This window comes from Eubalaena glacialis, chromosome 3 (assembly GCF_028564815.1).
Source record: "Eubalaena glacialis isolate mEubGla1 chromosome 3, mEubGla1.1.hap2.+ XY, whole genome shotgun sequence".
NCBI lineage: Eukaryota > Metazoa > Chordata > Mammalia > Artiodactyla > Balaenidae > Eubalaena > Eubalaena glacialis.
Genome location: NC_083718.1, coordinates 158,765,943 through 158,780,681, shown reverse-complemented (window position 1 = coordinate 158,780,681; position 14,739 = coordinate 158,765,943). Strand labels below are relative to the sequence as shown.

The 14,739-nt window shown below is 47.8% G+C and overlaps 1 protein-coding gene across 8 annotated transcripts in view; it reads right to left on the bottom strand.

The window, feature by feature from the left end:
- ERI3 (ERI1 exoribonuclease family member 3) overlaps positions 1–14,739 on the bottom strand; it is a 128,642-nt gene that overhangs the window by 90,931 nt on the left and 22,972 nt on the right. For all 8 annotated transcript variants that reach the window (XM_061186665.1, XM_061186670.1, XM_061186671.1 and 5 more), the window contains one exon: positions 4,898–5,014. In XM_061186665.1, the coding sequence (XP_061042648.1) occupies positions 4,898–5,014 (117 nt within the window). The remainder of the gene's footprint in view (positions 1–4,897; positions 5,015–14,739) is intronic.

The following is a 14,739-nucleotide window of genomic DNA, read 5'->3' as shown; positions in this document are numbered from 1 at the left end:
TGTCGGCCTTCCCGACCCACACACTGAGCAGGAAGAGCCCTGTGTTTTGTCTCATGCAGGGGCCGGAGTCCAGAGTAGGCCTGTTGCCAACTCCAGGTCCAATAGCCAGATGACTGGCTGGCACCCATGCACCCACCACTGCCCTTTCTCGCCCAGCTTCTCTCCTGCTCAGTTCTCCCAGGGCCGAGTCACATCCCCAAGCCTGGAGCTGGGGCTTTGGGTCAGGACTATCCTGGAAAAGAGGGCCCACAGCCATTCTTCTTGGAAAGCCCCAGGGTCTGTGTACAGTCTCATGTCCAGTCTGAGTTTCCTGGGGCAAGGTTAGGTCTACTCCTTCTCTTGGCTCCCACCAAGGGTCACTCAGATGAACACTGAGGGGCTTCCAGAAGGTCTCGCTTACACAGGAAACCAATGGCACCCTTGCCAAGAACCCTCCCTCCGTGGAGATGGGACTTAGGTCAGCACTTGTGTACAAGGTGCACAAGCACCTTCCCTGGGCCCCAGGAAAAGCACTACACTGAAAAGAAAAACCGGGGCACTGCTCTGCATGGTCTCTCACCACAGACTAGGCCCACCTCTTCCCACCCTGGGGTTTGGTGAGGGTGGGAGCCTCCCGGATCCTGGGGCTCTCTCACACTCCTCTCCGGGGCTCAGCAATCCCAGAATCATCAGCCTGGGAGGAGCCTAGTGAGCTCAGCTCCCTCCCTCTCCATGCTTCCCAGACCGCCATGTCCAGCAGGACATGGCTTATGGCTTACAGCTGAAGGACTTGAACTCAACCCCCAGAGATACAGGGGCTGGAGATCCTTTCAGGGGCAGGCCTCACTCCCCTGCATTAATGACTCCAACAATGGACCACATCTTATCAGCTCTGCCAAGGCACTGGATGAAGAGGGGGTGAAATCTTAAAAGTCAGTCCCTGTACCTGATACTGACAACCTATAAGACTTGTACCACAAACTGTGAGGAAGAGAGACAATATAATAAAATAAATACTGGGAAGTTATACCTTATGCCTAACCTAAATCTTTCATGCTGCTGTTTAAGCCCATTCCCACTTGGGTTAATATATGTTTGTAAAAAGCTTTCACAGCCTCACAATGAAAGGTACTACAGCAAAGCCAAGTATTTATTAAGCTGAGAACCAGGGCTCACAGACTAAACAGAGCTCAGAGACCTTAACCACTTAAAGCAGGAGAGGTGAGAGGAAGAATTAATGTGTGCTCTGTGGCTCCTTTCACTGAGGGATTACAGATTAACTCCCGCTTCTCCAGACTCAGAAACCACAAGGCGAGGGGCTTTTGACCCTGACTGATAACATGGCTGGTTACTGAGATCCCCTCCCGCACAAGGGCTTTGTCCAGGAACGAGCTGGCTTCCTCATAAACACTGGCAACTACAAGAAGCAGCCCAGGACACTCGGTGCCAATAGCATGTCAGCATCCAGTGCTTTCTCCCTTCACAGTTTATCTCCGGCACAATCGTATTCTGACACCAAGACAGTTTGTTGATTACATAAGCACTTGTCTCTGGTGTGCAATCTGATAATCAGACCCACTCTTTCTCCTCAGACAAAGAGACCAATAAATCTCACCCTTTATAAGTACAGGTGCAAGACAAAGCCCTTTACTGGCAGTTAGCAAAATGGGTATTTTTCCTAGTTTTTTTTTTTCACAATGACAACAACAACAAAAAAGACTGCACATGGTCAGCCCAGCTGCTAGAGACAGAGATCTGATGAGTTGGAGCAGATTCTAGAGGTGGTAGGGAAAGGAAAGAAACACATCCCATCCTATCTCTGTCAGAACCATGTCTCCAGACCAACTATCAACTGGAACTAAGAAAGGACCTCAAGAAAGCTAACAACATGTTCATTACACAGAGCAGTAAGAGTGTCTACATGTGGGCTGCAGACTCACTCAAGGCAGAATCCCTCTTCCTGCTGCCCAGCACTGAGCCTGTCTCTCTCCCAACACAAGCATGTGCTTGTGCGTGTACACACACGGTCAGGGTTCTTAAAACACTTCTTGTGCAAGAGGGAAAATCCTACCAGAGGAGCTGCTTAGGAAAATCTGGAGGTTTTTGTTCCTCACACTTACTAATGAAAGATTCCTTCTGGCCACAATGACCTCCCTCCCGACCCGCAAAGGCAACTACCGCCAGATTGGATGAGGTCTGAGAATGACAGCCCCGACCCGTGTCCATGCCTCTCTTTGCATTACAATCCATCTAGTATGAAGGTGGGGCAATATTTAGATGATCTGAGGTTTTACAAGGAAGACTTTACTTACTCAAAAGAGCAAGTCAGCAGTACAGCTACTCTGAGGGGAGGCAAGGTGTGGTTGAAAAACTCCTTGACGATATTCATTCAAGGAACATGTATTTTTACTTGGTGCCAGGCCCTAAGGATGGGACCAAGATGGATCAGATCTAGTTTCTGCCCTCAAGAAACTCACAATCTAGTGGGGAGATGGATAAATGACTGCAGTATAATGTATCTGATTGGTGCTACGCTGGGGTGAGCACAGCCCAGCCTGGGCTCAAGGAAGGCTTCCCAGAGAAGGTGACCCTGAGCAGGGTGCTGGAGGACAAGTAGGAGGGTGGGCGCAACACAGAGGCAGAAAGACCATCGCGTGCAGAGGCAGACCGAGGGAAGTGAGGGGGAGACGAAGCAGGGAGATCTGAGGCTGGATGCAAAGGCAGGGACCAGGCCAGGGAGAGTTCTGAGCTCTGGAAGCCTGAGACAAAATGGCAGAATCCATACCTACAGCACAGCCACAGCCTCACTTCAGAGCAGGCTTCGTAATGAGGATCCCACACCACCAAGCCTACTACCCTCCAAATTATGTATGTGTGTCCTTGGGTGAAACTTTCTACAAAAAGGAAACATCTTTCATCAAAGTCTCACAATCGGGACTTCCCTGGTGGCGCAGTGGTTAAGAATCCGCCTGCCAATGCAGGAGACACAGGTTCGAGCCCTGGTCCGGGAATATCTCACATGCCGCAGAGCAACTAAGCCCGTGCAGAGCAACTAAGCCCATGCGTCACAACTACTGAGCCTGCACTCTAGAGCCCGCGAGCCACAACTACTGAGCCCATGTGCCACAACTACTGAAGCCCGCACACCTAGAGCCCGTGCTCTGCAACAAGAGAAGCCACCGCAACGCCCCGCTTGCTGCAACTAAAGAAAGCCCGCACACAGCAACAAAGACCCAACGCAGCCATAAATAAGTAAATAAATAAATAAATAAAAGTCTCACAATCCCTCCTCCCCTTCCCCAAAGAGAAGCAGCAGCAGCCCTGCTCTGAGAAAAAACCCTTTTCCCAATATTCTCAATCATCCATTCCTGCCCAGGGCTGAGTTCCAGCAGTGCTCTGTCCCATTCCTAAACAAGTAGCAACTTCCCCAAATTTAGGCCTGCCTGTCTATGCCAGGCAGTGAGCTGGAACTGGAGCCCTCAAGGGGGAGGCCACAGAGGAGGAGGAAGAAAAGGATAAGAGGACATTACACTTTCAGGCCAGTGGAGGGCTCAGGTATCTGGCTGGTTTAAGGAAAGTCTTCCCTTCCCTTCCCATAAGGAAGGGGATTTTCATCATCATTAAAATGATGATTTTTTTCAAAAGGGGCAAACAGGACAGATTAGCACCCCCTAGTGGTATAGGTAATTCCCAGGGGAAAGAGGGGGAAAAACAGTTGACCCCAGAGGAAGCAAGAGCCTCAACATCATTGGTTGGAACAACAAAAGGCTTGAGAGACTAGACACCTTGGCAGATGGACGCCTACAACAAAAGGCCCACCTGGGTCACTGGCATCCAGCCCTGGAGAGACCCTTAAGACTCATATTTGGGCTAAGTCAGTCTCAGAGCCCACTGAGCCCCCCCAGCAGTGCAGGCAGGCCCTTCCCCAGCCCCTTCCACACCAAACGGATTGTTTTGGGATTACTCAAGAACTTCTTTCCTCCTGTTTCGTTCATATGGAGAAAGTAGGTCTCTAAATGAAGGCACAAAGTCTCTAATGTACTCTCACCCCAAATGCTTAAGATACCAAAAACGCTCATGTTTTCCCATCACCTCTACCACACACACTTGACCGGTGATTCCACCACACAGCCTGTGGCTACCACAGAGTAAATAACACGATGCACCACAGGGAAAAGCAGCCATAGAAGGCCTCTCCATACAGTCCTGGGAGTCAAACTCTTCAGGGGCACCTCTTCTCTGCCGATGGCTCTTTGAGCCTCCAGCAAGCATCAAGATCTCAGTTAGTCCCAGTTTCACAATCTGTGAAATGGGGCCATACTGACCTGTTGGCAAGGTGGCCGGGTACAGAACCAGCCTAGGATAAGGATAAGGACATTTCAGCCTCAGCCAGGCTGTCCTCATACCCCACTTGGACTGCTCTTGTCTTTCCTCAGTGATAGCGCTGTGCTTCCCACAAATTCAGCCAATGCTTCACACGGGACCACTTTGCTCAAGCACAGAAAAACATCACCAGAAAGCTAAGAAAGCCTGAACATAACCTCTGCTTCCAAGAAGCTGAAATCTTCACCTCTTGCCAAGGGCCTTAAGGGAAATGGAACTGAAAAGAAGCTGAACCCCAGAGGCACCACCCTGCTCCTAAACTCCAAGTGCCTTGTCACCAAGAAGGGGAGGGATGACAAGGAAGGGAAAATGTTGGGGAAGCTGGGACAGATTGTGCCACTGCTCTCCCTGGGTCCCCTAATGACCACACTGGTCCAAGGGGAGTGGCAGGCTTTGTAAAAAGCTGACTAGGTCCAATGCACACCTGCCTTAACCACTGAAAAGACCTAAGCTTTCCCTAAGCAGCCCGTATAGAGCACCAGTGATCCCCAAGCTCCCGTCCCAGCAACCCCTGCTGCCCAGCCAGGGCCCTTACCTCTGTACAGAAGGGAGTAAGCTGTGGATGGACTACAGGCTGGACATACATGTGAAAGGTAGACTCAATCTCCATGGTCCGGCCATTTAGCTTCAGGATGGGGAACTCGATGATTTCCTGGAACAGCAAAGGCACAGAAAAGGAGGAATGAGTTTTTTTTAACTAACCATTTCAAATAACTCAGAGTCAAGAATGGGGGAGTGTTTTGGACTCATTAGCTCCTGCCAGGCCAAACCCAAGATTGAGTGAGATGGTGCCAGCTCAGTTATAATCCTAACCCTCCCGCTGGTAACATCCTCACAGGTTCCAGGGACTCGACACATATACCATCCCCACTGTCTCTGGAAAGGGGAGGGAAGACAGTGGGAACATCTGCCCTGATTTCCCCAACTGGTTCTCTAGCAGAGGCCTGCTCACTCGAGCCCCTAAAAGTAGGACCCCCTTCCTCTTGCCCAGGTCCCTGCCCTGGAATGGGCCTGGGTCCCCAGTCACATAAATAACCAGCCATCAGACTAATGCACAGACCTCCATATATGAAGTTTAAACAGAGCCGATGAGTTTCATTAGTTTTTACAAAAGGAAAAAAAAAAGATAAATAATGAATAAAGCCAAAGGGGCCAAAGGGGATACTGAAGAGAAGGAGAAAACTGAATAAGAGTAATAAGAGTTAGTGCCCTCCCACCTTTCTTTCAGGCAGTACGCTCACCCCTCAGCTTCTCCCTCTGCCCCCCCCCCCCACCAACCCAATCACTTAGCCAGCCCTTCCCAGTCCACTGGAATGTAATGGAAGAGAAGGAGGAGGAGTGACAATTTGTTTGGTGTCTCTAAGATTAATTTGTCTCCGTTATTTAATAGAGATGCACAGCACCAAGGTCCTGGTGTGCAAACAGGCTTGCAGCATGCCGGCTGTGCAGTCCGCCTCATACATAGCTGCTGGGAAGGGAGGAACACGCCAGAGGGGGGAGAGGGCCGGAGAGAGCACGCACATGCTGGAGAGAAGAGGGAAAGCCAGGAGAGAGAATAAAAAAAATGAGTGCTTTTTAATATTCAAAAACAGTTTGCAAAATTTAATCAAAGCAGAGGAAAAGCTAACATTTTTACCACTTTGACATTTTTATTAGCGCTTTCATAAATTTTTAAAACATGAATGGAATTAGTTTACAACACAAAAAAACTGCCCTGAAAACATCTGGAAGAGACAAATAGGAAATAATAAAAATAAATAAATAAAAACAAAATCCTCTGAGTAAAATTAGCATGTGAAAAAGGCCTCCACTGCAGAGAGAGGAGGGGGGCTTTGCCCACTCAGTGGCCACCACAGTCAGCCCCAGTGGCATCCCTACCCCAGGTCCCCCGTTCTGGTGCGGACCTTTCCAGTATCACTAAAATCAAGGCAAATTGGTTCTCTCCAGGGACAGCCCGAAGAAGCAACACAGAAGCCGTTGACACCCGACTGCACTCAGGAAATGGATGAGCGGGGAGACAGAAGGAGAAACAGCCCACCTCCCTGATATTCCACGGCAGCCTGACGTCTCCCCACCAAACATACCTGCTCTGTTGGCCTCATTTTTAAAGCATCTTTATCCAACACATCACAGCAGGACTGAAGAACAAATCAAGGCAGCCAGATTTCATGACTGAGAAATTCAAAGGTTCCGGTTGACTGGTCTCCCCGGAGTGCCCCCAAAGATGGGGAAGCTGACAGGAGCCCCCAGAGATAGGAAGGGCGGAAAGACTGCAAGACTGAGGCAGAAGGGAACAGAGAGGAAGCCCAGGCTGCTGCTTAAACTAGGTGATGCTTCTCCTCCCACCGCACTAGGAAGTAGGCCAGAGAGGAGAGTTTGGCTCTGAAAAACAGAACTGAGGCACACACACACAAAATACACACTGGTTCCCCAATGTGTATTTTGAAATCAGATACCCAAGATTTCCAAGTGCTAACTCTGAGGTGGGGCTCATCTGAGTCAGGCTCATTTCTGATATACCCTTCCTCTGCCGCTAAGTAGGAGAAACACTTCCCCAACAGAAAGACCTCCGTAGCCTGGTGAGTTTGGCTGCCCTGGCGTCTAAGGAAACAAATACAGCCAGCTCCTCAATAACAATGTTAGCTGGGCCCGCAATGAAATTTAACCTGTGACACAACTGTACTTTTCATTTAAACTTTCATTTGGAGAGAAGCAGTGTTTGGAGACCTGCAGTTTGTCCTGCTAATAAAGACAAGTGTTGGGACCTTTAAGGATGCCATTCATCTCTGGCTTTTATTAAATTCAATTTTCTTAAGCCCATGATACATTATGAAATTAGGAGTTGACATTCCTCTGGAAACAAAAATATCTATCAAACATAAATAGGAAAAAAACCCTCTATTACCAAGAATTTATGGCTTAAAGTTGATCTCTTTCCACTTTTTTACAAGCACATGGTTTGTTTTAGAGATCTGAAATGTTATTATAGATCTAGAATTTTATTAGTATTTATTGTAAAATAGTAAGCGCTTCAGCTCCCACTCTGACCAGCACCAAGTCAGCATCCCCAACAGATACTCTTAAAACTTGGCCTTTGGGTTTCCCTGCTGCAGCTCAATCTTCCCTGCTGCTGGCTTCCTCACCCCTGGGGAAATGGAGCCAACCTAAGTGCTCACACTAAGTATGACCCTCCCAGAGAGGGAGAACAAGCCAGCCTCGGCTCCATGTGAAGAGGAGTGACCCTGAAATGCCTGGGGGCCAGAACACAGCAAATTGGACCTGTCCTGAACACCTCTCCAATGTTGCATGCCCATCAGCCAAGCCTTCCCTCCAGGACCAAGAACAGGGCCAATCTCAGAACATGACTTTGCAGGGGCCCTTCCTCAGCACCACCATCAGCTGTTGTAACAATGACCTTACACACTGGCATATTCTTTTGAGCCACTGAGGATGGAAAAGAGGGACTTTTGATAGATGACCCTTTGGGGAGTCAGAAGAGTAAGGACCTCACTTAGATACTTCTAACCTTCCCATGTTGCCCAGACAAGGCCAGAGCCTCAAAACACTGGCCCCAACAGCCCATTCATAGGAGAGGAGCCCCAATGTGTACCAGTTGACAAAACTCTGCAGCCAGTACACCTTGGGTATGCCAAACACTTCAACAGTTTTCAGCTGATAATGAATCAGGGCGGGAATCCCAAAGCTCTAAGCTGATCACATTAATTCCACCCAAGAGCTTGTGCAGATGTGCCCTAAGTGCCAGCTTCTAGGGACAGGTGCTCGGATCATGAAACTGTTATTTCTGCCCTTCCTCCTTTGCCCTCCTTCTAGTTCCTCATTCCCCTGGGAAGAAGTTTTTTTAAAGGAACATTTGAGTGTCTGCTTGTGTAAAGGTAGCACCATGAGGGAAAGAAGAACTGGTTTGTATTTACCAGCCCTCTTTCCCAACCCTAATAATAATTTCTCAATTCCTTACTTTTGTATGACATTTGCATTCAATTAAACTACCTGAGCATCTACGCTGTGTAGGACACTGGATAGGCGTTGGAGTGGGATTCAGAGATAAGATGTAGTCTGCTTTGGAGAAGTACACGAACTAGAGGGCAGAAAAGATACGTGAGCAAGTGATGAACAATGCACTATGATAAATATCTTAGTGGAACGACATACCCAGTGTTATGCTTTTTATTACAGTGTGCTTTCAAATGTATTTTCTTATTTTACCCTTTTTAATCCTGGAAGATAAGTCATATCGTCATCACCATCAGGTCATAAACCAATACTATTAAGCACCTACTATCTACCAGGCAGGGGCTGGGTGTGGACACAGAGGCACATACAATGAGATGTGGCTCCTCTGTCTGAGGTGCTCGGAGTCTGGGCAAGGCGTAGAGAAGAGCTGGCCCCAAGACCCTCGGAGACACACACAAAATGGAATCATTTCATTCCTTCCATTTATTGTTAACTATGTGGCAGACACTCTGCTAAACGCTCCATAGGAATGACCGCACTGAATCTACCTAACAACTCATGAGATGGGAATCACTATTATCCCTATTTTACAGAACAACTAAGGCCCAGAAAGCAGTTGTCACTTGCTCAAGGTTAAATGAGACTTAAAGAGAGTAGGACTAACAGCTTTCAAAATCTGAAGGGTCAAGAAAGATCTGATTCTTTTAGTCTGAAAGGCTGTCTTTAAGGAGCTCAGACTCCTATCTCCCAGGAAGAAAGGCTGTTCTCGCGTTACAAGAGCGATGAATGTGGACCATCCTGGCAGAAAGTCCAGCAGGATTGCTACTGAAAAGCCTCCACTATGGCTGCAGGGACACAGATGACGCTGAGCTCGGGGCTCAGAGAGGGCAGAACTGTGAGCCTTCAGTCTGCATCTCTAGCACCCAGGTCTGTTCCAGCACACAGACCTCATTCTCTGCTTTTGGTGAGTAAACACATGAAGGAGCTGATAAATAAATAGCAAGACAGAAGCCAAGCGCATGGCTCTAACAGAAAATTCTCTGTTTTCCCAGAGTTCTCCACAGGACCAGAGAGGTGAAGTGATGGTTGGTGGTAGAGCCAGGATTCAAATGCAGATATATATCGCTCCAAAGTATTGATACTCTCTACTTTCTGCCTCTCATCTCTAAGTGGTCTCCCATCCTCCCTCAACTGCTACAAACCACCAACATCCCAGTTTTCTGTTTGCCTGGGACCACAGTTTCCTGGAGCAGGAATTTGCTAAAATTGGGATAGCTTGGTCACCCTACACCATCCACCGCTACCTGCACTACTAGGTTGTCCAAGGGTAGAGCACCATAACCACAAAAAGCTGGTCTGCTGATGGTTGATGGGAAGTGGCCACAACTTGATAACTAAGCACAAAAGCCTTGGAACTTGGATTTTTCAAAGTATCCATGGTTCTAAACCTATTGTTTCTGCTGTCTCAATCAATAAAATGCTAGCGGCAAATTTGTTTTGAAAGGGAAGGGAAGACAGAGAGATTAAAAGGAAGCACCAAGCAAATATTCTTTTACCTTTTTAAGTGAGTAGAAGTTTCAGTTGGAGCAGAGATTTCAGATGCAGCTACTTTCTAAAATTGCTTAAGTAGGAACCCCAGTGATTCTCTTGATAAACTGAGGACAAAACTGCAACAGCATTTCAAATGAAATTTCACACGCACGATCAGTAGACTACAAGAAATAAATGTGTAGGTCGCTTTCGGTGTATTCAGACTCCCTTAAGCTAAAGTGTCTGCAGTGATAAGATTATATTCGAAGATACAACAACAACAAAAGGATTTTAAGCAGAAGGGACTTGGGTTTGGCATTTCTTGACAATGGGCCAGAGGGTTTAACAGTGTAGCATTCTTACAGACCTTTTCTCCAAAGCACAGATTCTTCTTTGCCTGAGCCGATGTTTCTACGGTCCTGTCTAAAATGGGCAGATCATTCTTCATGGCTCCCCTCTCTCAGCCTAGGAACTGACATTCCCTCAATTTAGAGACGGTAACAACTAATCTATCCCTTCTCTACATCCACTGACTCTTAGTCCAAAAACTGTGCACCCCTGCAGAGAAAGGTTTGATAAAATCCAAAAGCAACATTATCACACGGCAAGGCAGAAAAAGCAGTACCTGGTGAAAACATGGGTTTTATCCAGACAATGATTTTTGGATAAAAGTTCCATGCAAAGGCAGGCCCTTTCTCCAAGGGATCAAAGAGGCTCTTGGCCACAGGGAAGAGGGGAAGTTGAGAGGGAGAAGTGAGGGCTGCACTGGGCAACGGAGGGAACATGGTTTGCTTAACAGTTTCTCCTTTGGAAAAAAAAAAAAAAAAGACATTTTATGCACAAGGAGCTTATTTCTTAAACAAACACTCGTGGTTTTGATTTACACCACAGCCTGCTCCTAAATAATTTATGGCGGGTTAAATTTATTGCCGAGCCCTGGCTGGCTGCAAATTCGAATTGCCAAATAATTAGATTTTAGGGCAAAGCTTATAAATTACCCGTCGATTTGTCCGGACTTGTTTGTCAGTTGCTTTGTGCTTCGGGTCATCTTTGGCATTTGGCTGTTTGGGTTTTAATTGCTGATTTACACTTTGACAGATGAGAGCTGATGCTCTAAGTTTCAGGACAAGGAAGGGTAAAAAATTGGAGCTTTAAAAGGCTGATTTTTCACCTACATGTCCGTCTTCACCCATTCCCATAGACCCCAGAGCAATTAAAATGTAGAAAAGAGGCTGAAAATAGACACTGCTATTCTTTATGGGGGGGGGGGGTGCAGAGTGAATTATAATTTACTTTTACTGAAATCTGAATTTTAAAAAAATATATAATACCAATAAATGAAGGAGACCAAAAGTCTTAGAAACTGCATCCTCACCCAGGGGTGTACGAGCCTGCGTCTACCTCTACACGCACATGACTCTGAATCAGCCTCAGTTCAAACACTTCTAGATACTCAACTGTAAGTAACTTCTGATATTAGTGGCCTCTGTGAAGTTGACCCTTCAGGGCAGCAAACAACCAAATGATTTCTTTGTAGCTATCTGTTTACATACATTTGTCATGGAATTTATTTAAACAAATCTCAGGTTCTGTGCAGGAGAGGTTCCCCAGCGGCAGCACTATAGGAGGGCAGGGAAGTGGAAGGGTGCGAAGTCCAACTTACCATCCCAGTGGAAGGAAAAAATCTCTTTGGATAGTGCTGCGTTCCCATCTACATGCTGACAGAGGGCCTGCAGGCTCCCTTTATGCTCCCCAGAGAAGCAGGGCCTGCCTCCCAGCCACCTGCTGTATCCCAAAAGCTCACCATGAGGCCATGAGTCAAAATAATACTAGTAGTAATTCTACTAACAAGAGCTGATACATATAGCTATTACATGCCAGGCACTGTTCTAAGCTCTTACATTTTATCCTCCCAATAGTCCTATAAGATTGATACTATTATTAATCCCATTTTGCCAATAAGGCAACTGAGGCATAAAGAGTACAAGTAACTTGCTCAAGGCGAGTCATACTGCTAGTAGGTGGTAGAGACCAGACTCAGATCCAGAGGGTCCAGTCCAGTGGTTAGGAGTCCATGCTCCTAACCACTCTGCTCTATTGCTTCTCATTAGAACAGCCTCTACCTGAGTTTCCCCTCTCTTTGGAGGTTGAGAGTCCACATTCTGGGACCAGGGCACATGCAGCCAAAGCCTGTTCAGTTAATCACCCAATAGGGTGGGGAAAGTTATGTAACATGCTCAGGATCACAAGATGAATCAGAGGCTTGGTTTGACAAAGACCATTTTTCCAATCAGTGCAAATACCGCACTGAAGATCCACTAGCCGGGGGTGAAGAGGTGGGGGTGAGTAACAGGTGATCAAGACAGACCAGGCCCACTCAGGCAGACAGCGGGTTCTAGTCAGGCAACCTGGAGAGGAGCCCAGAGAGGCTGGCTGGGCTTTAGGAAGCCTTGCTCAGTAGTCCCCATCCACAGCCCCAGGGGCTGCTGGTCTCTTCACAGAAGACTGAATCCCCCTGGGATGCTTCATAGATTCCCTGCTCTCTGTGTGTACCTGACGGCTAGAAGCCAGGACAGGGAAACAACTGTGCTGCCATGACGGCAGATTTTCAAAATCACTGACCAGTAAGCGAGCAACAAAGACTGACATCTTGCCCACACTGCCTGAACACTTCTCTCTCACACTGGCTCATCGGAACCCACATCTCTGTAAGGGAGGCAGGTATCACTGCCCGATTTTATACACGAGAAAGCTAAGGTGGTCAGTGGTTTAAAGCATGGTCCCTTACGGGCAGCATCCCATCTCCTGGGAACTTATGAGAAATGCAGATTCCTGGCCTCCACCCCAGACTTTCTGAATCAGAAACCCTGAGGGTGGGCACAGCAGTGTGTTTTAAAAGGCTTGCAGCTGATACTGATACTTGCTGAAGCTTGAGAACCACTGGTCTAGAGTAGAGCAGTGTTTCTCAGACTTCAAATTACCTGAAGATCTTGTCAAATTACAGATTCCATTTGGCGCTGGAGTAGGGCCTGATATTCTGTGTTTCTAACAAGCTCCCAGAGATGCATCCCTGGGGACGCTGTTGGTTCTCGGACCACACTTTGAATAGCAAAGGTGTAATCTAGAACATCTGTGTGACTAGCTCCTTATCACAGAGATACTGACGAGTGAGAATCAGAGCACAAGGTTCTCAGCTCTTCTCTCAGAACAAACCCTTGCTTGGCCCACTTTCAAGCCCCTTGAGTGAGCCCTTTAGATCTGCCAACCACTCCCGGCTCCTGCCATCAGACATTTCATTCTCCTGGCTGCCAAGATCCAGGGGAGGAAAAGCTGGCATCTCACATCCCAGAACTTTGTAGAGCAAGTTGACACATCTCTGTTAGGAAGCCAGCAAGAGGTCTTCCTGCCACGGCAATGCCTGCTCCCTTTAAGAATGCGGTCAAGACCCAGGGCATCAGCTACCCAACAGAGCACTCGTCATACTATTCTCTCCAAAAAAACACCTTCCTTCTGTACAAATGAACCAAAAAGCAGGATTGGATACCTAGGTCTCCTAGGAAGACCTCTCATTACAGACATAAGCCAGGAGCTATTTTTCTGCCCCTGGTCCTGAGAAAGGCCTAACACTGGCCACGGATGCAGAGCGGGATCACAGCAATTCCTACGATATCCTGAGGCCCCAAGCTGGAGATGCCTCACCACACTCCACACCATCGCCATGAACTTCCTTTAAGGCCTTCCCCTAGCACTGTCCCTCTAGTCATGTTACCTCTCTAGTGAAAGCAGACCTTATCAAAATGGCATGTTTCCTCCCGCTCATCAGTCCCAGCCTCCTCCATCCCCAACTAACTACCAATCCCTTTCAGCTGAGCAGTTGGCCTTTCATTCAAATCTGCGAGTGCTGGGGGTGGGGTGGGGGTGGACAGTGAACAATACAGAGTCCCTGGACTCCATTTCAGACATCGCAATCTCAAACCATGGCCCTCAGTTTGTATCACACTTGTGGAGAGCAAGATTCCAAGCTTTTCAGCCAGTTATCATCCTATCTACCCAACCATCACCACCTACCTCCCAAAGGCCAATGGCCAAACAGTTCATCAAACAGACCCTGGAAGAGTAACGGCCTACATCACCACTAAGGAGCTGACCTATGTCAGGTGTACCCGACATGGACCTTCAGCGCAGAGCACTCCACGTACGACAACCATAGGTTTCGTTCTCCACTCCTTACCAGATCTCTTAGCACCACTGACTACCAGAGCCCACGAGTACCCAAAAAAGCTATGAGCTACTTAAGAGCACAGTTCTCAAGCTTGTTTCTTTCCCAGCACATCTAAGGGCTACAACATGTAACCCTTCTCCATTCCCACCATCACCACCTTAGTCCAACCCACTAACCCACTTTTAAGTAATGCCTCCTAACCAGTTTCCCTCTGCCCATGTTTAACCCCTTGAACACTTTTCCCTCCATTCCCATGAACTCTGGCTTATGATATCTATTTCTGTTTCCTCTCTTCCACTCAACAATACATTCACACTTCCTTTTCTGGGTCGCCAATTTTGCCCCCAACCCTACTGTGGACTCTGCACTTCCTCTCCTTTCAGCAACATCGGCATCTTCCAGTGAGAGCCTCTGCCAGCATTTAGCCTTCAGACGAGCCCTTGGCTGGAAGGGCCTCCCCAGCACTAGACCATAGCACTGGAACAGAAGTGGAGCCCATACAACAGACGTTTGCTACCACAGACCAAGATCTCCCACTGGCCAGCTACAGGCAGGGGCAGGGCCTAAACAGCAGCCCGTTCCAAGGCACCTTCACTTCAGCTTAGGAGCTTCCCTGATGTTTGACTCCCCCTCCAGAGTCTACCTCCCTCCTT